This window comes from Lepidochelys olivacea, assembly GCF_965140295.1.
Source record: "Lepidochelys olivacea isolate rLepOli2 genome assembly, chromosome: 5".
NCBI classification, from domain to species: Eukaryota; Metazoa; Chordata; order Testudines; family Cheloniidae; genus Lepidochelys; species Lepidochelys olivacea.
Window position 1 is genome coordinate 35298715 of NC_140415.1, and position 26286 is coordinate 35325000.

At 40.0% G+C, this 26286-nt stretch overlaps 2 protein-coding genes across 2 annotated transcripts in view; one reads left to right on the forward strand and one right to left on the reverse strand.

Annotated features, from left to right (window-relative positions):
- DHX29 (DExH-box helicase 29) overlaps positions 1-21982 on the reverse strand; it is a 35059-nt gene extending 13077 nt beyond the window's left edge. Inside the window, exons 1-16 of the mRNA XM_084629346.1 lie at positions 21711-21982; positions 19744-19817; positions 17137-17250; positions 15884-16013; positions 14831-14970; positions 14052-14177; positions 13400-13526; positions 12938-13093; positions 12065-12230; positions 10327-10447; positions 8729-9331; positions 4629-4772; positions 4342-4518; positions 2941-3081; positions 607-751; positions 211-328 (exon numbers count right to left, since the gene is read on the reverse strand). Coding sequence (XP_084485472.1) covers positions 211-328; positions 607-751; positions 2941-3081; positions 4342-4518; positions 4629-4772; positions 8729-9331; positions 10327-10447; positions 12065-12230; positions 12938-13093; positions 13400-13526; positions 14052-14177; positions 14831-14970; positions 15884-16013; positions 17137-17250; positions 19744-19817; positions 21711-21900 — 2672 coding nt within the window. The 5' untranslated portion in view covers positions 21901-21982. The remainder of the gene's footprint in view (positions 1-210; positions 329-606; positions 752-2940; positions 3082-4341; positions 4519-4628; positions 4773-8728; positions 9332-10326; positions 10448-12064; positions 12231-12937; positions 13094-13399; positions 13527-14051; positions 14178-14830; positions 14971-15883; positions 16014-17136; positions 17251-19743; positions 19818-21710) is intronic.
- A 179-nt stretch (positions 21983-22161) lies between these two features.
- Positions 22162-26286, forward strand: part of MTREX (Mtr4 exosome RNA helicase) — a 100831-nt gene continuing 96706 nt past the window's right edge. Inside the window, exons 1-3 of the mRNA XM_084629347.1 lie at positions 22162-22427; positions 23028-23165; positions 24971-25037. Coding sequence (XP_084485473.1) covers positions 22312-22427; positions 23028-23165; positions 24971-25037 — 321 coding nt within the window. The 5' untranslated portion in view covers positions 22162-22311. The remainder of the gene's footprint in view (positions 22428-23027; positions 23166-24970; positions 25038-26286) is intronic.

Consider the following 26286-nt stretch of genomic DNA (forward strand, 5'->3'; position numbering starts at 1 on the left):
AATATTTACCACTTATGCTCAGATTTGAAAGAGAAATAGAAAAAAAAATGGAGATGGATTGAGAAAATGTATTGTGAGCAAAAAAGTAAGTTATGGACTACAATTACAACTAACTACAATTCTCTTTTCCTGTAAAAAAAAAAAAAAAGCCAGTCTTAAAAACTAAGATGAGAACACTACACATTTCTCAAATGAGAATGGTTTCATTACCTGTCCCTTATAAACCTTCGGTCAGATGAAATGAGATCATATAACTGCTGGATGTGAGCAAGCCCTGGTAAAAAGATCAATACAGCACCATCTGTGTTTCTGAACTGTGGACTTTTATCTGTGGGGATATAATATAGAAACCTGGTTAAAAAGCAAAAAAAAAAAATCCTATTTGACCTTTCCCTCTTTGAAATAGGAGATACTATTCTAGGATTCCTGAGCTGGGCCCTTTCTGGGAAGCATCATGAATAGGAATGAAATCAAATATCCTTCTAGTACCAAGCATCATTAGTAAACAATAAGAAATCCATGAAAGCGGAGTCCCAAAATCTGAGGAAAGTTATCATTGAAAGAATTTTTAAAAATCCACAAACATTTTAGGAAGTGATAAAGTACCTAAGAAGGCAAGCAATTCCAAGATAAGGTCAAGGTTGATCTTGTAAGGATTCATGTAGAAGATTGCTTGCTGTGTACGATTGCTATACGTCTGATAGTAAGGATCCAAATCAACACCTGATCCAGACTGGAGTGGGACATATTCCTAAAAGGGAAAGAATTTGGTAACATTAACTTTATGCAAGAGGAAGGCAAGAGAGGAGAACGTAGACATTTATGCCCTTTAAGTGTTTTAACTTGTCTTGTAAGGCAAATATGTACAAAATGGACATCATATAGTCCATTTTATAATAATAAAAAAAGTTCCATTAGGTACATCTTGTCCATCCCTGCTGCTCACACTGGACCATCTCAAAGGCCTGGCAAGCAGGTACTTTTTGTTTTTGAGGCTGTTATCCTGTGCGCCAGACCCTGTGCTTTAATTTAAAAAGTAACAAGCAAGTCTCTAGCCCGTATGGCTGCAAGAGAAGCCATTAAAATGTGAACTGAATGTAAACTGAGGCAGTCATGTTTGTCTGAGCTCTGGTCTACACTCCGATTGGTTTAATTACGTCAGTCAGGGTGTGAAAAAGCCACACTCCGAGCGGTGTTGTTAAGCCAACTTAAGTCCCAGTGTAAACAGTGCTAGGTTGACAGAAGAATTCTTCCATCAATTTACCTACCACCTCTCGGGGAGATGGATTATCTACATCAACAGAGAACCCCTCCCATCAGTGTAGGTAGTAGCACTATAGCACCACAGCCACTGTAGCTTTTTAAGTGTAGACAAGCCCTGACTTAGGGTTTGGAAATGTGAGCTGCCCCTACCTATCTCAATAATGTGAGAATTCTTAAGTCGAATGATAATTTAAGTGCCACCAATGTCAACTATTTCATTGCTAATCAAAGCATTCAGAAAGGAGAGGGACAATCATAATATATGAAGATCTTCCTACCTACTGCAGTGTCTCATTTTGGACAGTGACTGGGTGGTGCTCAGGAGAGTGCTACCACTTATTCGCCTCCCTTTCTCATACAATATACAGCCAACTAGCCAGTGGGGAGGAGTGAAGCCCAGAAGGGCATCTAAGCCCCATCAAGGGAAACTAGTTCCACAGAGACCTGCAAGACATACGAGTCACAGTTAAGGAGAGCCAACCTTGGAGTGGGGAGCAGAACAGGTGATATAATATTTTTTACATCTAGATAATCCACTGTAAGCAGTGTCTTATTTTGGCATCCCAAATGGCAGGAAGCAGCTTGGAAGAGGGACATCACTTTTCCTCTGTCCCCTCTCCTTAGTTTATCTTCATAACTAAGCAGAATTGTTCCTGAGTCTATTCAAGAGCTTACCCAGTCTTTCCTTAAATGTATCAAGAGTTGGGAACGTGCACAAGATATTGAAGGTACAATTTAACTGGGAATCAAAATTAAAAATATAGTAACAGCAGGGCAGCCACAAATAATTGTTGATGAAGCCCCAGAACACACACGGTTGATGACTCAGTAAGTTGCTGAATATATGGTTTCATAACCATTGGAAATATCATAATTGTATATAGCTAAATTAGTATTGTATTAATTGTGATAATGATTTGATACCATTGTGCAAATGGATCAGCTGTCAAAAAGAAAAAACACAGAAAATACACTACTTCTTCCACAAATTCATGGTATACCCAAACCTTGAATACTGTGCACAGTTCTGGACACCTCATCTCAAAAAGAGATATATTAGAATAGAAAAAGGTGCAGAGAAGGGTAATAAAAATCATCAGGGATATGGAACAGCTTCTGTACAAGGAGAGATTAAAAAGGTTGGGACTATACATTTTAGAAAAGAGTTGGCTGAGGAGGGATATGATAGAGGTCTATAAAATCATGACTGGTGTGGAGAAAGGTGACTAAGCAAGGATTATTTACCCAGTCACATAATACAAGAACTGGGGATCATCCAAAGGAATTAATAGGCAGCAGGTTTAAAAGAAAGTACTTCTTCACCCTATGCAGTCAACCTGTGGAACTCGTTGCCATGGGATGTTGTGAAGGCCAAAAACATAACTGGGTTCAACAAAAAACTAGATAAGTTCATGGAGGATAGATCCATCGATGGCTATTAGCCAAGATGGGCAGGGACACAACCCTGTGCTCTGGATGTCCCTAAACTTCCAAGTGCCAAAAGCTGGGTCTGGACACTTGATAAGTTCCTCTGTTCCGTTCATGCCCCCTTAAGCATCTGGCACTGGCCACTGTTGGAAGATAGGATACTGGGCTTGATGGACCGTTGGTCTGACTCAGCATGGCCATTCTTATGTTCTTAAAGAAGACTGTCCAAACAGAAAATACTTGTTTTACCTGATGCTTTGTGATTCCTCCTCCTTTGCTAGTAACATTTATTGTTATTTCTTCCTCCTCCTCCATGAACTTCTGACAATATTCAGAGTCCTTCTCCAGAACATAACCAATTTCCTCAATAATATTTTCCACGTGGAAAACCTACAGAATTATTTTGAGAGGGGTAAATACAAAAAATAAACCTACATCCTTTCTGTCTTTCTAAAGCACACACTCTTAGGACTGAAAAGGGAATTTCCTACAACGCTAGCTAAGAAAGAAGATCCAAACTTCTACAGTAAACTATATGTTGCTCCTCAACAGCAGAAAAATGGAGTGGCACTATACGTTGAGGAGCATATAGTGCCACTCCCTTTTTCTGCTCCTTCCTTTGAAAGGGCAAAGCAATATACAGTAATATATAGCTGTTAAGTATCTATACAAGGGTAAGGAACCCTCTTCTGCACCCACCCCCAGACCCAAACAGCAGCACAGAGGTCTGTGAGGTGGGGTGGGAAAAAAAAAGTCACAAGGAGATCTTTCCCATTTCACTTATTTCCTTATTATTTATATGAAAATAGAAAGTGAATCACACTATTACTTTAGGAGCGTATCAAAAAACCGAGCAAGTCGGTAAACCAAATTAACAAAGCAGCATAAAGGATGTGTTAGAGCTTTGTCCTTGTGTATCACAGCATTAACAATGCTGGATAATAAATTGTGATGGACTGTGCATTTAGTGTACTGTATGTGGTATATTAGAAACCCTGTAAGCAGCATTTTAGTTATTTTACCTTTTTTTTCCACAAATAAAAATGAAGACAATAACAAGTAACTGAAATTTAGTTGGTCATTTAATACTAGATGACTGGTCCACTTAATTCAGCAACAGAGCTATATCAGTCAGTATTGATGTGCAACAATTTGCATAGAATACTCCATATATATATTGCTTTAACGTTACCTGGCATCTCAAAGTTACTAAGTATTCGATAAAAAACTATAAAGGTGAAAGATAAACAGTAAGAGGAGAGACATTTTGAAATGCTCACATTTTCCTCATCATCAGAACCTAACGCAACAGAACACAAAGAAAAATGGCAAGCCTCAGGGCCACAGAAACAGAAGGAACTTAAAATTTGATTTTCATTTAAAAAACATATGTACAACAATAAAAATGGTGTTTTAGAATTTCTGTGGATGATCTGAATTGTCAGAGGGGAAAAATGATGTAAATCTAAGTACAGAGTTCTGTTCGTAGGACCACTGAAGCTATTTTAGGATTTTTAAAGATAAAAAGGGCTAAAATGGTTTTAAATTCAGATGAAAGACTACCTTCTCTTGCTGCTGTAGCAGATACAACTGGATGACACATTACGGGAGCTTATTTGTGTGGGTAGATATAAAGAAACATTTACCTACCTCAACTGGGTAACTCCTTCCTGAAATCCTTAGAATGGGACAGTGGGTGAAATAGCTGGAAAACTTTTCACTGTCTACAGTAGCACTCATTAAAATCAAATGCAGATCTGAACGTTTATGCAAGATCTCCTTCAGAATGATTAGCAAGAAATCAGACTGGACACTTCTTTCATGAACCTTGAATTAAAAGGATGTAGAGAGTGAATTAGTCTGGAGGTATAAATAAAAATAATTCCTATGAAAGATACAATTGTGCAAAAGCAAAGTAGAAGTGAGAGAATGCTAACCTCATCTACAATAACATGAGATACATTTGAAAGAAGACTGTCCTCCTGAAGTTTCCGAAGCAGAACTCCTGTTGTACAGTATAATAATCTAGTAGCTTCTCCCGTTCGGGATTCCATACGGATTTGATATCCACACAAGGAATTCTACAAAACAATTTAAAGTATAGCATTTAAATATATAGTGGTTTAAAATACTAGATATACCACAGATACACAAAGATTAAAATGAAAATTAAACACTGGTTTCAGGCACTGCATAAACTACTAGTAAAATAGCATGGTGGATTTTTTTCAAATCCAAACAAAATTTGACACAATTATTAGTTTCTACTTGGTATAATTTAAGGGAGATTCTGGACGAGAAAGTTAAGTACATTGACAGTTACCAATAAGGCAATTAGAATAGCACGTGTACAGCTCATATTTAAAGCTTACTATGACTAATTAATAAATCCTCACAAAGCCCACATATTGGGAAACTAAGGCAATGATCTTTTCAGTGCAACTGTATCAGTGTCACACACACGAACATGACCCCCTCTCAGCAGGGCTGGATTAACTCTCCTGTGGGCTCACGGCTATTAGATTTTGTGGGGCCCCTGTATACAAATTTTTTTCCTAATTTAAAACAAAATTATCACAGTTATGGCATCGAGGTTATTAACACTATACTAAACTTGCCTTTTAAGTAACAAAGCCATTCTGTGGTTACATTTCAGTCTTAAAACATGTAGAATATAGTTAATTCAAAAGAGCCTACTTCTTACCTCAGAACAGCTGTTATATTAGTTTCTTTCTGGGAGGGAGTTTGGGTGCAGGAGGGGGTGATGGGTGTGGGCTCTGGGTGGGAGCTTGGAGCAGGTGATTCTGACCCAGGGCACAGGGTTCGGGTGCAGGAGGGGGTGTGAGGTGTAGGTTCCGGCCAAGAGGCACTTACCACAGGTGGCTCTCGGGCAGTGGTGCAGCAGGGCTCAGGCAGGCTGCCTGCCATATCCCCACGCTACTCCCGGAAGCAGCCAGCTGCTGGCATGTCTCTGTGCAGCCCTGGGGGGAAGGGGACAGCGTGTCTCCGTGCGCTACCTGCGCCTGCAAGTGCCGCCCCCACAGCTCCCATTGGCTGTGAGCTGGCCAATGGGAGCTGCAGGGATGGTGCTGGGGGTGGGGACAGTGTGCAGAGAGGAGCGGCGTGGGGCATGGCATACACGCAGCCTGCCTGAGCCCTGCTGCCCCACTGCACTTTTAGCGGCCTGGAGATCGAGATCAAATGGCAGAGGCTCCAGAATCAGTCAATCGGGGGGTTGGTAACCAATGAATCTCATAAATTATGGATTTATTTTTGCAGGGATCCCCTTGGCCCAAGACCTTGGGCTGCAGCCCTTAAAGTCCCTGCATTAATCCGGCCTTGCCTCTCAGTATTACACGATTTGAGCCAAACTGAAAAATGTGGAAAAACAGTGATACTATGGATGGTATTTCCAAAACAGCCAAAACCAAGAAGTAGAAGAGGTTCAGATTAGTACCGAAGTTACTGGATGCTAATCCAGGCAAATATTTTGCATTTTGACGGTACACAATTAAAAATGTAAAAAGTACAAAAGGGGTACAGCTCCTCAAAAATCCATTGCATATTAATTACCTCACACATAAAAAAACTGTATTCCTATCATGGTATCTATTCACTTATGATAGCCATTCATTTTCTACAGCCACTGAAAGAAGTTCTACTTTGTTTTCCAGTACTTTTAAGATATAAAATTCAGAATGTAAGACCACAAGCTTATTTTAACCAGAACAATAGTTTAAATGGGCCTTTCAAAAGGTCAGAAGTTTGCAGTTATAGTCCCATTAAAAAAAAAAACCAAAAAAAACCAGAATTTAACTTGACCTTGTTAAGTATATTTTTAAAAATAGCTTAGTGGAAGAAGGATGGAGTAACTTCTGCTGTGTTATTAAAAATTCCAGGATATGAAGATAAAATCCAAAGCAAGGCTCAGGTTAACTCCAGGACAAATTAGAATATTTGAGAAAACCATTATTAGTATTCACTTGTGAAAGCTATTCCCTGCATCTCACATAATGAATGTTGGAACTTCTTGAAACATAATTTCTGTAGGAAAATTGATATTGTGTGAAGTTTTGTTTCTGATAGAAATTTCTATCTTTGAGTATTGCATTTGTTCTAAGAATAGTAATGTTTTGAATATGTGCCCCTACATTTGTTCGGGAGCGTGTTTATAGAATTCACATATGCTTATTATTAGTTAGTAGGGCTATCAATTAATAGCAGTTAACTTACACGATTAACTAAAAAAATTAAACACGATTAAAAAATTAATCGCGGTTAATTGCGGTTTTAATTGCATTGTTAAATATAATACAATTGAAATTTATTAAATATTTTGGGATGTTTTTCTACATTTTTAAATATATTGATTTCAATTACAACACAGAATGCAAAGTGTACACTGCTCACTTTATATTATTTTTATTACAAATATTTGCACTGTAAAAAACAAGGAAACAGTATTTTTCAGTTCATCTCATACAAGTAGTGTAATGCAATCTCTTTATCACGAAAGTTGAACTTACAAATGTAGATTTTTTTTGTTACATAACTGCACTCAAAAACAAAACAATGCAAAACTTCAGAGCTACAAGTCCACTCAGTCCTACTTCTCGTTCAGCCAATCACTAAGACAAAGAAGTTTGTTTACATTTACGGGAGATAATGCTGTCCACTTCCTATTTACAGCGTCACCAGAAAGTGAGAACAGGCGTTTGCATGGCACTTTTTTAACCAGCACTGCAAGGTATTTATGTGCCAGATATGCTAAACATTCGTATGCCCCTTCATGCTTTGGCCACCATTCCAGAGGGCATGTTTCCATGCTGATGATGCTCGTTAAAAAAATAATGTATTAATTAAATTTGTGACTCAACTCCTTTGGGGAGAATTGTACGTCTCCGGCTCTATTTTACCCGCATTTTTCCATATACTTCATGTTATAGTAGTCTTGGATGATGACTACTATCTTTTTAAGTATACTTTCACTGCAGATTTGACAAAACGCAAAGAAGATTACCAACCTGAGATTTCTAAAGATAGCTACAGCACAATATCCAAGGTTTAAGAATTTGAAGTCCCTTCCAAAATCCGAGAGGGATGAGGTGTGGAACATGCTTTCAGAAGTCTTAAAAAGAGCAACACTCCAATGAGGAAACTATAGAACCCGAACCACCAAAAAAGAAAATCAACCTTCTGCTGGTGGCATCTGATTCAGATGATGAAACTGAACATGCGTCAGTCTGCACTGCTTTACATGATCATCGAGCAGAAACCATCATCAGCACAGACGCATGTCCTCTGGAATGGTGGCTGAAGCATGAAGGGACATATGAATCTTTATCGCATCTGGCATGTAAATATCTTGCGATGCCGGCTACAACAGTGCCATGAGAACACCTGTTCTCACTTTCATGTGACATTGTGAACAAGAAGCGAGCAGCAGTATCTCCTGAAAATGTAAACAAACTTGTTTGTCTGAGCAATAGGTTGAACAAGAAACGGACTGATTAGACTTGTAGGCTGTAAGTTTTACATTGTTTTATTTTTGACTGCAGTTATTTTTTTGTACATAATTCTACATTTGTAAGTTCAACTTCTATGATAAAGAGATTGCACTATAGAACTTATATTAAGTGAATTGAAAAATACTATATCTTTTATATTTTTTATTACAAATATTTGCACTGTAAAAAACAAAATAAGCATTGTACACTTTGTATTCTGTTATAATTGAAATCAATATATTGGAAAAATGTAGAAAATATCCAAAAATATTTAAATAAATGGTCTTCTATTATTGTTGAACAGCATGATTAATCGCAATTAATTTTTTTCATTGCTTGACAGCCCTGTTAGTTAGTAATCCAGTGTTTAACAAAAAGCAAAGGAAAATGCATTTTAAGGAAAAGGAAAGAGGTCTTTAAATAAAATCATGCTAAACATCATTATGTGGCTTCCACTATGTACAGAAAAATAAATTTCCTATAAAACCAGTTGGTCTAAGCTGTTAGCTAGAAATCAAGTAGTAGCTTACTCTTCCTCCAGGTCCAGTTTCACAGCCCATTTCTTCACAAACTCTGGTAGCCAGACTCACTGCTGAGATCCTTCGGGGTTGTGTGCAGACAATATTACATTTACTTGATCCTCCCACATTTAGCAGCAAATCCTCCAACAAGAAATGGGGCACTTGGGTACTTTTGCCACTGCCTGTTTCTCCAGCCACAACAACTACTCTATGCTTTTTAAGAGTTTCTATGATTGAATGTCTGTGTTTAAACACAGGTAACTGTTGTCTCTCCTTTAAAAGTCTCTGGTATCTGCAGGAACTTTGAAATTTTTTAAACAGGATCCTCACAGGTTCCAAATCATCTGTGCTTGTGGTTTCAAGAGAGAGTCTGTTGAAGTCCTCTTCGGAAACTAAGTTTTCCCAGGAGTCCTCAGGATCTTCTGATACTTGGGGTTTGTTTTCAGATTGCTGCTGTTGCTGCTGCTGTTTGAGTTTGTTTAATAACTTAGAAATAAAATTATCACGAGGTTTGTTAGTTTCTAACTTGCTTTCTTCTTCCTTTTTCTTTTCAGTTTCACTCCATTCTAACCAAACATCTCGATATGGGGGAGGCAGCAACTGATGGACCGACTTTAGAGAAAACAGAAAAAGTGACAATATGTATTATTCTGTAGTTTTACTGATATTTCACCTACAAATCAATTTAAAAATTCTAGAAGTTACCTTAAAAAAATCTTTAAGAAATGAAAGACTATATCACTGATCCAAATACTTAAAAACTTCCTCTCTATAGATACAGATTTTAATCACTTATCTTCAGAGTCTGTTTGGGTACTTTCTATGACAACATTTTTATTTGAGACCTCAAATCTTCCCTTAAATATGTTGCTAGTATTTGATTGCAGCTAAGGAATTATTAGTTTTCCCAAATCCTACATTTAGGATAAAGATATATAAAAAAATAAAAACAAGGAAAAAGTATATATGAAACTTAAGGAGTATCAGTTATTTGAACAGACCATATTAAAAAACGTACAATAGGGATGTTTAAAGGCTTTTTGCTTTTACACTGTCACAAGGATTGTACGTCAACTGATTGTTTGATTAAATGAAAATATTAAGTCTTCTATACTCTGATGCAGAAGTATTGCTGATTTACTTATTCGACAACTATACTGCTGAACAGTAGACAAAAGATAATTTCTCACATTATCAAAAACTATTCCAAAGAACAACTTAAATACCAGAGCTCACTAATTCTTTCTAAATGAGCAAGTCCAACAAATAAAGAGGGGGAGAAAGTTGAAAGTTCATATATTTGTAACCATGTTGAGCATCTGTTTTGCTGTACCCACAGGTAGACTGGTAGAAAATCTTTTTAACTTTTTACAATATTTAACTATTACACACCATGAAATCTTGCCACACCTTACGGTCTCACATGATTATGTTTGGCACCTTCAGTAAGGACAAGTGAACGTGTAATTTACAGGGAGAATTCGAGCTTGGAAAATCTTTACTGATTCAGATTTTTAAAAGATGAATGTGGATATCATGTCAGAAAATAAAATCTTAATGTGAAAATACATTCCATCCTAAGCATCTAGTGTAGTGAAAAATCTTACCTGTCCTTTTACTAAATGATAGAGAGCCAATGTAGCAGCCAGATGCTGAGCTTGCATACTATCCTCTGTCACAATTGTAGGACACACTGCCATTACATCAACTGACTTGGTAACCCTAACCCTTCAAAGATAGAAAAAACAGTTCTATAAAATCATGTTTCAGACAGACATTTCTATTTACTAGTCAGGTGCAGCAACGATTTTTGTTTTATATGTAACATTCAAATAAGTGGAAACTGAAGGTTATCAGACAAAGAACATTACACAAATAAAATCATTAATGGTTAAGGGTTCAACATAAAACAAAGAAAAGTGTAGTAACAGTTTTATGGAACTGATCTCTAGAGTAGATTTCAGTGACCTGTAGGGTTGTTTGTTTTTTGAAAAAGGAAAACCAAGCAGACCTTTGATAAAACTTAAAGTGACCTACTTGTGGAAACAAACATTTACAGTAACTCCTTGCTTAATGTTGTAGTTATGATCCTGAAAAATGCTACTTTAAGCGAAACGATGTTAAGCAAACCCAATTTCCCCATAAGAATTAATGTAAATAGGAGGGGTTAGGTTCCAGGGACATTTTTTTCGCCAGACAAAAAAACGACTACCCCCTCCACCCCCACTATAAGTTTTAAACAATTTAATACTGTACACAGCAATGATGATTGAGAAGCTTGGTTGAGGTGAAGTCAGAGGGTGGAAGAGAGTGGGATATTTCCCAGGGAATGCCTTACTGCTAAATGATGAACTATCACTCGGCTGAACCCTCAAGGGTTAACACATTGTTGTTAATGTAGCCTCACTCTGGAAGGCAGCAGGAATGGAGGGGGGGAGACAGCATGGCAGACAGAGACACAGATACACACCATGTGCATGAGAGAGAGACAAGCATTGCCCCTTTAAGTGTGCTGACACCAATCTAAGTACATTGCCTTTTTAAGTAGATCAGCAAGTTGTGACAGCAGCTGCTGCCAGCAAGCTCCCTCTATCCTTAGCCTTGTCATGTCCCCACTGAGGAGATGGTCTGATGGCGTAAAGGAGCAGGGGGAGGAAGGCGGACACCCTGACATTAGAACCCCTATCCCCCCGCCCCTTGCACAGCAAGCAGGAGGCTCTTGGGAGCAGCTCTCAGGGAGAGGGCAGGAGCAGCACATGGCAGTAGGGGGGCGGGGAGGGAAGGACAGCTTAACTGCCTGGCAATTAACAGCCTGTTGGGTGGCTGCCACACAGGGAACTTAGGGAAGCAGGGAGCTGATGGGGGGCTGCCGGTCCACCCTGGTTCCAAGCCCCTAACAGCTAGTTCCAACAGGCTGCTCTTTCTGCAAGCAGTGGACAAAGCAGGCGGCTGCTGAACAACGTTATAAGGGAGCATTGTGCAACTTTAAACGAGCACATTGCCTAATTGATCAGCAACGTAACAAAGTTAACTGGGACGACTGTAAGTGAGGAGTTACTGTACTTAGATGATGTGGGCATTATTGCAAAATATTGTCTGAAAGGTAACCGTATGTAGAGCTGGGTAAAATTTTTCAACCAACACTTTTTTCAGTAAAAATGCATATTCAGGGACACCGATTTTACAAATTTGTGTAAAATTCATTAAATTGCGTAAGTCAAAAAAATTCCCAAAAAAGAAAATTCTAAATATGTATGCTTAGAGTCATTCAATTAAATGTAAGTAGCTAGCATTTAGATAGTTAAATGAATCAGTAGAAAATTCAGCTTTACTAGAAGTACATACCTACATTTCCAATATCTACCCACCGGAACTTTTTCAAAAGAAGGATTTGGACTCTTGGGGAAATTTTTCCTGCACCAATCGATCAAAAACTGTTTAGGAGATTTACCAGTCCAACTTCGAGCAGTGTAGTCAAAATTCCTTATATCTCGAGGCTCCCTCTTTTTCACTGAAATGGTAAAAACAAAATTTACATTATTTTAGATGTTCACATGGACGCTCCAAACGTTAATTCTTGAATGAACCCAAAGTAATTTTCCTCTTAACCTAGGCATTTTTAGTAGAAAGTAAAATTTTTTTATTTATATTTATATTTGCATTTATATTTAGTAAGTACTGATACTAGCCACTATCAGACAGAGAATACTGGTATGGCGACATCTATACTTAATCTTAATTACAGAAAATCTGGCACACTGCTAGAATTCTTAAAAAGAATACTAGATTTAATCTTGGTGGTTCAGGACCAGTATAGAATATCACTCATTCTTGTTGCTATATTTAAACAACAGTCAAAGGTTTCAACCATTAAAGATCTTTGTTGAAGAAAATTAACGTCTAACCGGGTGACGCAGTGAAACAGCACATTAGCTTTCCATCTACAGAAAGATGTATTCAAATCATGATCTAACTCGTAAGTGACAATTAGTGGCAAAACAAAAAACAAAAAAAAACTTTAAAGCTGCTATGCTACAATTAATATATTGCTTTTAAAGCCAACTGGGAAGTTAAATCAGCTCATCCTATCTTCACTGTAATCCAGGGTTTGATGTCCCAGACCATACAGAAGAATGCACAATCCAGGGGCCATTACAAATCTTTAGTTAACTGGAGTACAGTAAATGAAGTTTGTATTGTTTTGAATTTCAATCATACCCTTCTCTTCCTCTGCAGCAGCTCCAGATTTTTCAAGCAAGTTCAGGTTCAAATTAGCTTCAGGAGGCAAAGGAGATTTTTTCTTTTCATTTTGTTGTTGGTTTGAAATTTTTACAGCTGGATTAAACACAGGATGTTCTTCTAGTGCTGCCATTTCTGCAAAGAAAAAACAGTACCTGTTTCCTTTATGTGCTTATCACTGACCCTTTGAAAATGTGACAGGTTGGACAGCCAGAAATGCACCCAGTAAAATCAGTTATTTTTTGACATCTTGGGTCACACCAAAAAGAAATTCATGAAGGTCTGCAATTCATGCAATGATGTGAAACCAGTTAAAAGGTACTTAAGGTATCATCTTAAGGAGATTTTTCCTAATAGTTGATAGATTTACCAGCAAAAGTGTGACTGAACAATTAAAAATGTAAGTTTATTAAAAGGTACAGATAATTTGAATGTCCATACCATGCTGAATTCTTCTTATTTTTTCTTGTGCCACCTTCTGGCTTTGCTTGTCTTTATCTTGCTTGGAGGAACTTGCCTGTTCCTTTGCTTCCAAAAGCTTTGTAGCCAAATGCAAGTATCTTTCATTCTGTTCCAAACAAGATCATTAGTTACGTCCTAGATATTTTGCAAGTGAAATTAATTACAAACTACATAACAAAGCATATTCCCTCCCAACGCCCCCGTCCACACCAACACAATATTTATATGAAATAAATCCTTTTGCAAGAGAATGAACAATTCTAATTTCATGAATAAAAATAAAAGGCTAAGTGTGGGAATGGAAAACAACAGTTATCCCACTTGTTTAAGTCTCTCAAGGGACTGCATTTTCCTTTCTAGCACTATGCACCAAAAGTTTTGCATTCAACACAAAAACAAAAAGGAAGAATGACTTAGGAAGCATTACTTCTAGAAGGGTTTTTTTAAACCCTCCTCGTTCTGCCTGCAATGCTGTCAAATCTACAAAAACTAAGACAACGATTAAATCAGTTATTCAGCCCTTGATTTTCAACAAATACACATACAATAGAGCCAGAGTTTACAGATAAATGCCACATGAAAACTGCCATATGAAAGAAAGACTCCCTATACAAATTGCTCTCCGTCTTACAGGGTCAAACTTTTCCTCATCTTCTGATTTTTTCACAGACTCGCTTTTCTCATCATCACTCTGTTGCTCAGCATACTGTAGAATCCATTCCTTCATACTCATCTCTTTGTCTTTCCCAGTATCTCTCTATTAGAAAGAATAGCCACAATTAAAAAGATAATTGTAAAGGAAACTAAAGATTTAATCGCTGTTTTGGTCAATATTTGAGAAATTCAAAACAATTTAAAAAAATGAAGATGCTTCTTGGATCTTGCAAAACATCACACAATTTATATATATGCCTTTTTGATGGCGAGATAAATGTTTTACAACTACTATGGGGGAACAGGGAGTGAGGGGGTTATGTGGGGAATCTTGATTAAGATTTAATAACTTGTGGTACTGGACTCCTAAACCACAGAGGCAAACTTATATACGCACAAATCAATAAAAATTACGTCCAGCGTATGTGTTCTTCTATAGAATACAGCAGTGGTAAATAGAATTAATGGGTTGTGGGGACTGGAGAGTAGGAGATTTAACTGTACTGGGACTTTGTATTTTTTCCAGCAAGTCAAATGTTACCACCAAAACTTCATAAACCTTTCATTTTTTGAACTTCAAGTTACACCTTTATAACCACTCCACTCTAAAGACTAGAAATCCTTCTATGTACTTTAAATTACTGAACACGTAGGATAGGATTTTTGATAATCTTCTATGTTGACATAACTCTGCTCCTACTAAAGTCAGTGGGAGTTTAACCATTGAAAACTCCTTCTCATAATTCCTCAAATTACCTTTATTTCAGGGCCATCTTCCTTCTTTTTGCTGTTTGGTAACGGAGGAGTTTCACTCCCTGGCACAGGAGAACGAAATTTTGCTCTAGGTTTGTGTTGCTCTTCTTCAAACTGCTGACTGAATCCTTCAGGTAATGCATCTTTAAAATAAAATGTAATTCCAAGTAACAGAAAAAAATAACTGAAGATACTTTCAATGGCACTGGGTGCAAACTAAAAATAAGAAATAAACATCATGTAGGACTTAATCAAACCCAGGTCTTAATATTCACCTGAGCAGATATTGATTTCTGCTTATTATACCTATTTTGTAGATGCATAAATGGAGATAAAGAGAGATTAAATGACTTGCCCAAAGTTAGGCGAAAGTCCAAAGCACAGCTAGAAAAAGCAGCAACTCTGGAGCACCTGGTTCTAATTACTACTAATCCTACTGAAATAAACTGTTACTACTATACTGCACTCCCACACCACAGTGATTGCTATTGCTCTTGTACAATAGGGTCAAATTAAAACAAGCCACCTATAATTCACATCTTTAAAGGCAACTGTAGAATATGAGGCCCTCTTGGGGATTTTCTATCTGTATTTATGACTTAATGAATTTCCTTTGAGTCTTCTGAGGGACGCTGTGGTGCTAAGATTTCTCTGCTGCAGAGTGCTTCTTCAATCTACAATAGGAACATACTTCCATGCTATCTGCAGTGTTGTCATAGCCTTGTTGGTTCCAGGATACGAGACACATGAGGTAATATCTTCTACTGGACCAACTTCTCTTTCACCAGCAGATGTCGGTCCAATAAAAGATATTACCTCACCCACCTTGTCTTTTTCTATACCATATTTTTATGTAAACTGTTTTCCTAGAGTATACCTAATGGTATTGCTAGTGAAAGAAAAAGGAAAAAGGGAAATCCCTGCTCTTAAGAATAAGTGGTACCATACACTGTCATAGTCACTAAAAACAAGACAAAACTCACTCAATAGGAATCAGTTACAAACGATTCAAAAAAACTGTGGCACCTAAAGTCACTTCTCAGGCATGATGCTTACCATCAGAAAGGTTTAAACAAAGCCAGTCAAGTGCAGAGTGAAGATCACCACCATACAAAATTGTATTTTTCATAGCTTCCTCAATGTCCTCGGTCTTAAAAGAAAATCCTTGCAAAGCCATATATACATCCTACAAATAAAGATAATTAGTACGTTTTAAGAAGGACATTGATTTAAATTGTAGAAATAACGCCAATTTAGAAAAAAGTTTGTAAAATTCTGAAAAGAGAAGAAATTTGGTATTAAAAAGATGCAAACTGCAAAGGTACAGGCATCAGAAAGCATACTAAAGAATAAACAAAATTCACTATTTAAGATTATTGTTAAATCTCATTTAAAATAAAAAAAATAATTTCACACACCTAACCAACCAGAAAGACAAGGGTGGTAAATCTCCATCAATGATCCAAAGACAGTGTTGTGATGAGCATAGCTCCAGGCCACCCCCAGCTTTTGGAAAGGGGAAAATTCTGTCCCTAGATCCTGCATGGGGACTCCAGCTTTTCGTTATTGGGTATCTGATGGGAGTGGAGCATCCCTTCCATCAACCTGCTAGATGGGAACAGGAGTTTGTGTTTCTTCACTCTCACATCAGGGCTTCTTGGTTAGCATGAGGGGGAGGAAACAACTGCTCTATTCTTTCTCCAGTCTCCTGGCTGCTATGGAGGAACTTCTCTAGTAATCTGCCCCTCCCCTCAGCCTCCATACCAGTCCTCAGCACATTTAAGCTTACTCTGGAGAAAATTGCATTCCCAAGCATGAAACTGACATTACTTGACAGTTTTATGACTCCCCATAGGGTTTGACTAGAGCCATATGCATGCTCAGGAAAACACTGCAGCTATTTAACTTTAGAAGGTTCTTTGTCACCATAAGAACTAGAACTTCTTAAAATGAAATCTTAAATACTAAAAAAATAGGTGGTCTACAGTCATACTTGCCAAGAAGAGCTTCCCATTCACCACTGGAGTTTTCAAATCCTCTTATGTTCCACTCAAATTATTACTTATTTCACCTCACACCCAAGCATCTTCAACTATTGACTTACACTGGCAAGGACATTCAACTGGCCAATTGCATTCGATATCTGAGATTTTAAAGAGTTTTTTAACAAAATTATGTTGTATTGCAAAATGAGAAAACTTGGCTTATACCAAATACTAAAGTAAAAAGTGACAGAAAAGTAACCTATTTACGATCACTGAATAAATGTTGATCTAGATTTAAAAAAAAAAAAAAGATTTGTACTCCACCTGTAATTTTTTGGCAGTAAGTCTTCTAGAAATCATTCCCTTGTCATCACTTTGCTTTTTGTGCTCATTGATGACTCCAATAATCCTTTTTTCCAAATTACTTTTAATCACTACCTGTGGAGACAGATACTAGTCATTACAAATTAAATAAAATCTTACAAATATAAACTAAATATAAACTACAACAACATCAGGGACAGACAAGATAGGAAGGTAGAAGACTCCTTACCCGCAAAACCCTTTATCTTTCCAATTCTCGCCTATTTTTGGAAACCTCTCTTATGTGTATTGTTGGTCAAGATACTAGCAGAAGAATGAATGTTCTCTGTTTTTTTTATTTAATAAAGTTATGATGTTCTCTTAGCTTTCTCCACATTCAGGTTTCTTTATTAAAGAGGGGGCCTATTTTGCTTTTAGGGAAATACAATTTCTTCACATGAGTGGGAGCCAAATAAATCTTTTTGACCAGATGAAAAAAACAAACAAACAAATAAACAAACCCAAAGACAAAGAACTAGGACTTAAACTGTCAGCTATCTAAACATACAGTAGCTCTTAGAGAGGTTTAACCAAGATAAATAAACAGATCTGCTTGAGCACCACTGAAACCACTAAGTGAGACCTGGGCCTCCAGCTTAAATTTAAAGTTTTGGTTTTAGTTTAAACCAAAACACACATATTAAGATCCAAAACAGCAGGCAGTCAGCAACTGAATATTGCAGGTAACTACTTTGTGACTTGCTCTGTGAAATAAGCAAATGGACTCAGTTCAGTTCCTGCTTTGCACTCTTGCTAGCGGTCTCTGCAGACTCGAGGAATTGAAAGGATGTAGAAAACAAACTATACTCTCACTCCAAAAAAATAGCAGAGGCAGTTTCAGCTAACAAGAACATGGCTTTCCAAAAGAAATAATGTCCTGTACCAACTAGATCACTCAAGTCATATTATATTAATTTTGTATAGAGACAAGTTGTGACACGATCTTTGACATATGACAATATTAATTTGAAAAAAAAACCAAAACACTGTCAAAAACAAGTGACTTGATCAGGCCGCAATATTTGGCTATTTTCAACATCCTTTGAATACCTGTCATTTGTAGACTATCGACCAAATCCTGCTTGCCCTTAATCCCCATGTCAATCTTATTGAAGCTGCTTATGTAAAGGATTAGATCTTACATAGGCAACAAAATCCTGTTATGATCACAAACTTTATGTCAATAAGAGACTAAAATCCTATAAAAAACCCACCATCATAAGAAACTGGTTTTGCACAGCTCTTTGGCATGCAATATATTTTTACAATACACCAAAGTTAAATTTCAGAGATCAAATATTTTAAAGTTCACAGAACTCAAAATCAGACAAAGTTTCCTCATTATGAAAATACTAATATGTCTTGACTGTTTTCTTGAAGCTGCTCCACCCTTCACATAAAACTCAACAAAAAGTATGCCTGCAGATTTCTAGAGTCCAGTACGCTTTCTTGTTTTTTAGTCTGTAGCACATGAAAGAATTTTTTTTCCTGTTAGAATTAGGTACAGTAAATCCTCGCTTAACGTTGTAGTTATGATCCTGAAAAATGCGACTTTAAGTGAAACGATGTTAAGCGAATCAAATTTCTCCATAAGAATTAATGTTAGGTTCCAGGGACATTTTTTTCACCAGACAAAAGACACACTAAGACAGACAGACAGACAGACAGCCTCTCTCTCTCCCCCATATATATATATATATATATACACACACACACACACACATACACACACATATATACATATACACACACACACACAGAGCAATGATGATTGTGAAGCTTGGTTGAGGTGGTAAAGTCAGAGGGTGGGATATTTCCCAAGGAATGCCTTACTGCTAACTGATGAACTAGAACAGCTGAGCCCTCAAGAGTTAACACATTGTTCTTAATGTAGCCTCACACTCTACAGCACAAATGGAGGGAGGGGAAACAGCATGGCAGACAGAGATACAGACACACACCCTGTGTGTATGTGAGAGATGAGCATTGCCCCTTAAAGTATGCCGACTCCACTCTAAGTACACTGCCTTTTTAAGGAGATCAGCAAGTTGAGACAGCCCCTGCAGCCAGTCCGCTCCCTCCATCCTGAGTTCTGTAGTGTCCCCCTCCCTGCTCTATGGAAATTGAGTAAGCAAGGGGCAGGAGCAGGGGGGAGGGGGACACCCTGACATTAGCCCCCCCCACAGCAAGCAGGAGTCTCCCGGAGCAGCTCCAAGGCAGAAGGCAGAAGCAGCACATGGCAGCGGGGGGAGGGACAGCTGAACTGCCGGCAACTGATAGCCTTCTGGGCTGCTGCCTCACAGGGAACTTAGGGGAGCGGGAAGCTGATAGCGGGGCTGGTCCACCCTGATTCCAAGCCCCCACAAGCTAGCTGCAACTGGCTGCTCTTTCTGCAAGCAGTGGACAAAGCAGGCGGCTGCCAAACAATGTTATAAGGGAGCATTGCACAACTTTAAATGAGCATGTTCCCTAATTGATCAGCAACGAAAGTTAACTGGGATGACTTTAAGTGAGGCGTTACTGTACTAGGAAGAATGAAGCTGTTTTTTTCTTGAAAGACATACTCACTTTAAGGATAGATTTATCCAGATTTGCAGCAGCACTAGAATCAGGTGTGGAACCAAAACTGTAGGTTTTTGGACCTGCAAATTCCAAAGAAATATTACTTAAACGAGCAAAACAGATTGGAATACAATTTAAACATCTAAAGCAGAAACACATGGCCTGCCTATAGTGTAGGAGAAGGCATATAACATTTTTTGATAAATAGATGGACATATCCAACCCTTAAGTAACAACTTTATTTCAGGAGTTGCTTGTGAATTAATACATTTTTCAGGTAGAGGATTTATTGCAACTGAAATTTTTAAGCATCTTGTGGCATATGGTTTGACTGGGATTCCATAGGGTTTGGTAGACACACATGAATTCTGGCAAAATTTTCTAGTATTATAATCTTCTGGATTATACTTTCTGTTCACCTCCCTATTCCAGAGTTGACTTTATATATAGACAGGGCCATACCAAATTCATGGCATTAAAAACTCGTCACGGACCATGAAATCTGGTCTCCCCCTACCCCACCTGAAGAATCTGGTCTTTTGTGTACTTTTTAACCTATACTATACAGATATCACAGGGGAGACCAGCGTTTCTCAAATTGGGGGTCCTGACCCAAAAGGGAGTTGCAGGGGGGGGTCACAGTACTGCCACCCTTACTTCTGAGCTGGGCGGCCTTCAGAGTTGGGCAGCTGAAGACTGATAGCTGTTGGCCGAGCGCCCAGCTCTGAACGCAGCGCCCTGCCAGCAGCGGCACAGAGGCGTGGCAATACCATACCATATACGGAACTAAATGTCCAATTCGTTGGCTTAGTTTTCTATCATGTTCTTCATATGTATAAAGACATACAATATTCCTATTCACAGGAAGCTCTTAAAAAAATTAACCTCCCAGTGGCTTGGAAAAAAAACACAAGATATCGTTTATATTTTTAACTGGAAGGTGCATTAGAAGCCCTATAACTATCCAGCTCAATAGATCTGCAGATTTTACTGAATAAAATATGTTTTCACTGCTCTTTACTCCTGTGAGCCCTGGAAAGCAAGCACAGTTGGTGGCAAGTGAGGTGGATACTATTCTGTCATGTTTTATCAGAAATGTTTACTTCAGTACCAAATTCTGCCCACAGCAACACTTGTGTAATGCCGCAGAAGACAAAGGGGCTGCAGAGGTATCACTGACTGTGATGCTGACTGCAGAACGCCCATTACAGGTAATCACAGTATTGGCAATTCATATGCATCGGAAGAAGTGGTGTTTTACCCATGAAAGCTTATGCCCATATAAATCTGTTAGTCTTTAAGGTGCCACCAGACTCCTTGTTCGTTTTGTGGATACAGACTAATACGGCTACCCCCTGATACTTGGCAATTTATATGGTATGGGAGGCTCTTGCTCTTCCTAAAGCTCCAGCTCCTTTGATTATAACTCAATCTCAACTTTCATTTAACAGTGTTGAGCTCTCACGGTTGCGAGTGGAAATCTGAATCGTAAAGGTAGCTCCCATCTTCATCATTTATTTTTTATTTAAAGTATCCTGATTTTTCAGTCAATCACCTGATCTGTGTGGGTCCAGCTCATAACTTCGGAGGCCTTAGGGCTGCCCGTACTGCAACGAGGCATAAAAACAGCAGGAGCCCAGGGCAGCTCTCAGTGCCCAGCGAGTTCCCAGCAGCAGCGCCTGACTAAACCCGTCCTACCGCGTGCCCCGACTGCTCCGCCGTGCCCGTGCCCGGAGGGTGACCGCGCCCGTCTCCGCGGCTGAAGGGGGGTTTAGCGCAGGGGAAAGTGCGGGACGGGGGGCAGCGCCCCAGGGGCCAGACCAGTCCCCGGCCGCTGCAGTTGCGGACCCTCCCCCTGAGCGCAGCAGCCTGGGGGGCCGGGAACAGCGCGCGGAGGGGGCAGGCGAGCGGCGCCGGCCGGCCGCGTGTGGCGGCCAGGCAGGTGGGAAGAGAGGGTCTCTCGCCGGCGCTACCTTGCTTGACGCGGGGCTCCTTGGATACCAGGGCCGGCCTCACGGCGGGTCTCTTGCCTACAGCCTCCCCGGCGGCTCCGGACTCGGCAGCGGCTTTAGCCCTGGCAGCGGCAGTGGCCGCGGACACAGCGGCGTGAACGGCCCCGGCCCCCGCGCCGCTCCCCTTGTGCTTCTTGTTCTTGCCGCCCATCGCGCCCGCACGGCAAGGCGGCCAGCCGGCCCTGCAGACACAGCGCCTGACTTTTTACATCCGGGTACCACAGAGCCTCACCCCCGCGCTAGGAGCTATATTCTGATTGGCCGGCACCCGTCCGCGCTTGCTGGAAATCCGGACTCTATGGTCTTTGCAGCCACTTCCGGCCAAAGGTCACGTCAGGATGCTGGTGGCACCGCGATGCATTGTGGGATTGCCTGCGTCTGGGAGAGCGCGGTATTGGGCGAGAACATCTCGTCTATCTCCACCCGTGGGTAGGGCGCCTGCGGGATTTCCTCCCCGGGGCAGGCCGGCTCGTGCCGCGCGCGCCTTCCCCTTCCGGCGCAGTGCAGGGCCGGGGGAGGAGCTCTGTGGTGCGCGCGGGGCGCTGTGGGACAGGCTGGAGCGATGGCGGACGCCTTTGGAGACGATCTGTTCAGCGTGTTCGAGGACGATGCCGCCGCCGCCGCCTCTGCGGCCAAGAAGGGCAAAGCGGCCGCGGCCGAGGCTGCCAGCAAGGCCGGGTGAGTGGCTAGTCGGCGCGGCCGTGGCTCTGCCCTCGGTATAACCCTCCCCTTCCCCCCATCCAGCGCCGGCTCGCACGCGCTGGGGCCGGGGTTGCGCTCGTCCCCACGGCGGGGGCCGAAGGGAGAGTCCGGCTCCCGGGATGCAGCGCCGCTTTCCCCACAGCGGTGGGGTTGGCCCCCTGGGTTGGCGGGTGCAGCCCGATCCCCCCCGGCTCCCGCTTAGGCGGTACTGGAGAGTGTTGGCCACAGGCCGTGTTTATGTCCGTTTGGGGCAGAGGCGGCCCTTGGCCGTTGTGGGGTTAATGGGGATTTACATCCGTTTTGGATTTTGGCCCCAGCACGCTCAGTGCGGTATATGCACACGGTCTCTCCCCCAGGCAGTTTGTGATCTCCACCAAGAGCGTGGGGCTGAGGTGAGTTTGGCATTTTCCAGAAGCCATTGGGGAGATTTTTTTTATGGTTGGAAACAACATTTTCTACAAACACGGGTTCCCAAGCTGTACCCCACCGTAAATAGCAGAGCCATTCTCCTTCCCCCACCCCCATTAGAGGTATTTTAAAGGCAAATCTGAAATCTAACGTTTGTTTGCATTACAGGAAACGCTCAGATGGCAAATCTCCAGCAGGCTCTACGAACATCCCAGGAAAAAAGAAAAGAGAGACAGAGGTTGATAGCACGGATTATGCCATTTTTGGAAAGAAATCCAAGATAGAGGATGTTTCAGAAGATATTAAGTAAGACTTAGTTTGTTATCTGGTATAGGCAGAGTGTTTGCTGTGAAGGTGCTCTGAATTATATCACAAGTTAAAGGTCTAGAGTCAGGATTATTTAAATGAATGAGAAAGCTTTGGGAAGTTATTAAGTCAAACTACTCTCAGGGAAGAGCAGTTGCAATATTGGAGATCTTAAAGAGCTGTAAAGGCAGTGACTACAACAAACAAAAATGGCTGGTGCGGTTTGAATGGCTACTAATAAGTGTTGCCATTGGAATTTGGTCAACAGGTTATTGGTTGAAGCCACCTTAAAAGTGATGAACTTGTGGCTTGTGCTTTATAGAAAGGGATGGGAAAATGAGAGATGCACAAGGAGGCAGCTGCTGGTCAGCTTACTGAAACAAACCATTGTCTTTGACTGATGGTCAGTGGAAAATGGCGTACTGAGGAAAGAGCTGTGGGAGTATATAGACAAGATAGTGGATGGGGTTCAGTCATGAAGAGTCCTGTAGACCTGTGATCTTGTGGTGGCTCTAGAAGTGGATAGAGGTCTTTTAAGACTGAATTTTCTTTGTGCTTGCTGGGGTAAAATTAGTCAAAGCATTCCAAACAGACTAGAATTTGTAAGTGTAATGGATTCTTGCCCAGTGATCAAACCACTATGTTTAGTGCTGGCCTCAGAAACATAGAGAAGGGTTTTGTTTTGTGCGGGGTGCATGCTAATTTTACTAATACATTTTATGTATAATAACATATGAGGGGTGATTCTGGCCCCTGCAGCCTGTTGCTTCAGGGAAAGAACCACCTAGCCACTTGTGCTATGGCAGAGGTTCTCAGATTTTTGTACTGGTGACCCCTTTCACACAGCAAGCCTCTGAGTGCGACCACCCCCCCATACATTAAAAACACTTTTTATATATTTAACACCATTATAAATGCTGGAGGCAAAGCGGGGTTTGGGGTGGAGGCTGACAGGTCGCAACCCCCCATGTAATAACCTCATGACCCCCTGAGGGGTCCTGACCTCCAGTTTGAGAACCCCTGTGCTATGGTCTATGTACATTGTAATTTTTTTCCAGTGGACTAAGTCAGTGGAGGGTTTTGCATGCATTTTGGGGAATTTGTGAACTTTTATTCTTTGCAAAAATTAATTAAATGTTGCCGCATCACAGGGAGATAACGAGTCCTGCATTTTACAGATGGGAAACTAAGGCAGAAAGCCTGTGATTTGACCCAGAGCAAAAAGTTCATGTTGGAGCTGGGAGAATGTAGGAGTTCTCTGTTCTTAGTCTTGTGCCTTTTCTATTAGGCTACATTGCCTGTCACATTGTTGAGGTGTTCTCTCCTTGTTGTCATAAGTGGGACTGTCTGGCAACTTGGTTGCCAGTTTCAGTTCAGGCTGCTGCCTGAGAAGCAGTCTAATTTCTGAGGTACAGACACTTTCAGAAATCAAGAGGGGAGTCTTGTGAGGGGGGAATCTGAAAACAATAGTATATACACCATGCCTATACTTTGCTTTGTTCAGTTTTGAAGACTGTTTGACTTAAGAGGCTTTCAGCATATGCTGACTGCTGTGAAGGTGGCATTGATAGAATAAGGCAATTTTTATGATTTATATAATTAATTTTAAAAAATGTGTTGCAAATCCAAAAATGGTGGTTAAAGTATATTTGTTAGCAGTTTTGATACCCTGTCGTAGTTTTGGTGCCAGTTCCCTCTGTCATAATGTCATCTTTTTAAATGTTTAATTTACTGATGTAAGAATGAGATGTAATAATATGCCCTCAGTATAGTTTGATAGTGCTAGTTAACTTTTCTTTATTTAGTCTGGCAGACCTGATGCCGAAAGTAAAGGTGCAAGCCGTTGAGACTGTTGAAGGTTGTACACATGAGGTGAGCACCGTAAAAGCATTTATTTTATGGTGTGTAGAATTTTGTTTTATATGAATGTCTTGTCTTTTACCTTTTTGAGTTACAACTTTTCAGTGAAGCTCTTTAATCTTTTTACTATAATCATTACTATCTTAATTTTTGGTTTGGTGTTTTTGTACTCTCTACATTTCTACACTGCCTTTCATCTGCGGATCTCTAAGCATTTTATGTTAACACTTACGGAATACTCATGTTTTTGATTTTCTGTAAAAGATAGACCAAATGGCCTTATAAAGGGCTTAAAATTCAAAATTAGGCTGTATCTTTTGGACTTGCATTCTGATATCACCAATTAAGCTTCTCAACACCCATTTCAGTGATACAGAGCTTACTCAACTCACTTCTGCTATTAAACTTGTAAGAAAGCAGCTGACCATAGAAACCCGTAAGTCTCTATAGCCTATTATATATATGGTAGGCTACCATTCATTTCCTGTGTCTGGAAAGTGCTTCACAGATTATAGTTGTTGCTGTAATGATAATTGAACCTATCAATGAAATAAGAAAAGGAGTACTTCTGGCATCTTAGAGATTAACAAATTTATTTGAGCATAAGCTTTCGTGAGCTACAGCTCACTTCATCGGATGTGTGCAGTGGAAAATACAGACTAACACGGCTGCTACTCTGAAACTTATCAATGAAATGCAGCTACGCTTGTGGTGGAGTGCAGCTCTTCAACAGTGCATGATAATACTACAGAATAGTACAGGAAATGAAAAGAACTCGTCAAATCAATGTAGACGTAAAAAAGGCTTTTGTAGAAAACAGCGTGCTAGTGCATGGTAGGCAGAAAGTGGAAAAAAACTAGTCTGTTTTCACTGTTTGTTCAGCTTGAGTGTCATTAACGCTGAACAAAGGTAATTAGTTCTACAAAAAATCTTTGTTAATAAAGATTGCTAGTACTGCTGGTGACTTCTTAAAAATATATAATTGTTCTTTACATTAACGTCACTTTAATAATCTAGTTCTAATTAAAACTGGTGGTTGCAATGGGGAGGATTTAAGATGGGTGGAATAGATTTACCTGCTCTGGTATTTAGCCAAGACATCATGTTTAAAACCCTCTCTGGAGTTATGAAAATAGCTGTGTGTGTGTGTAACTATGACTACTGTGTAGCTCTGCGAATGTAAATCACTCCTGAAATTCTGCACCACTACACAATGCAGAATTTGCACAGAATTAATGTTCCCCTCAGAACTTTATTTTTT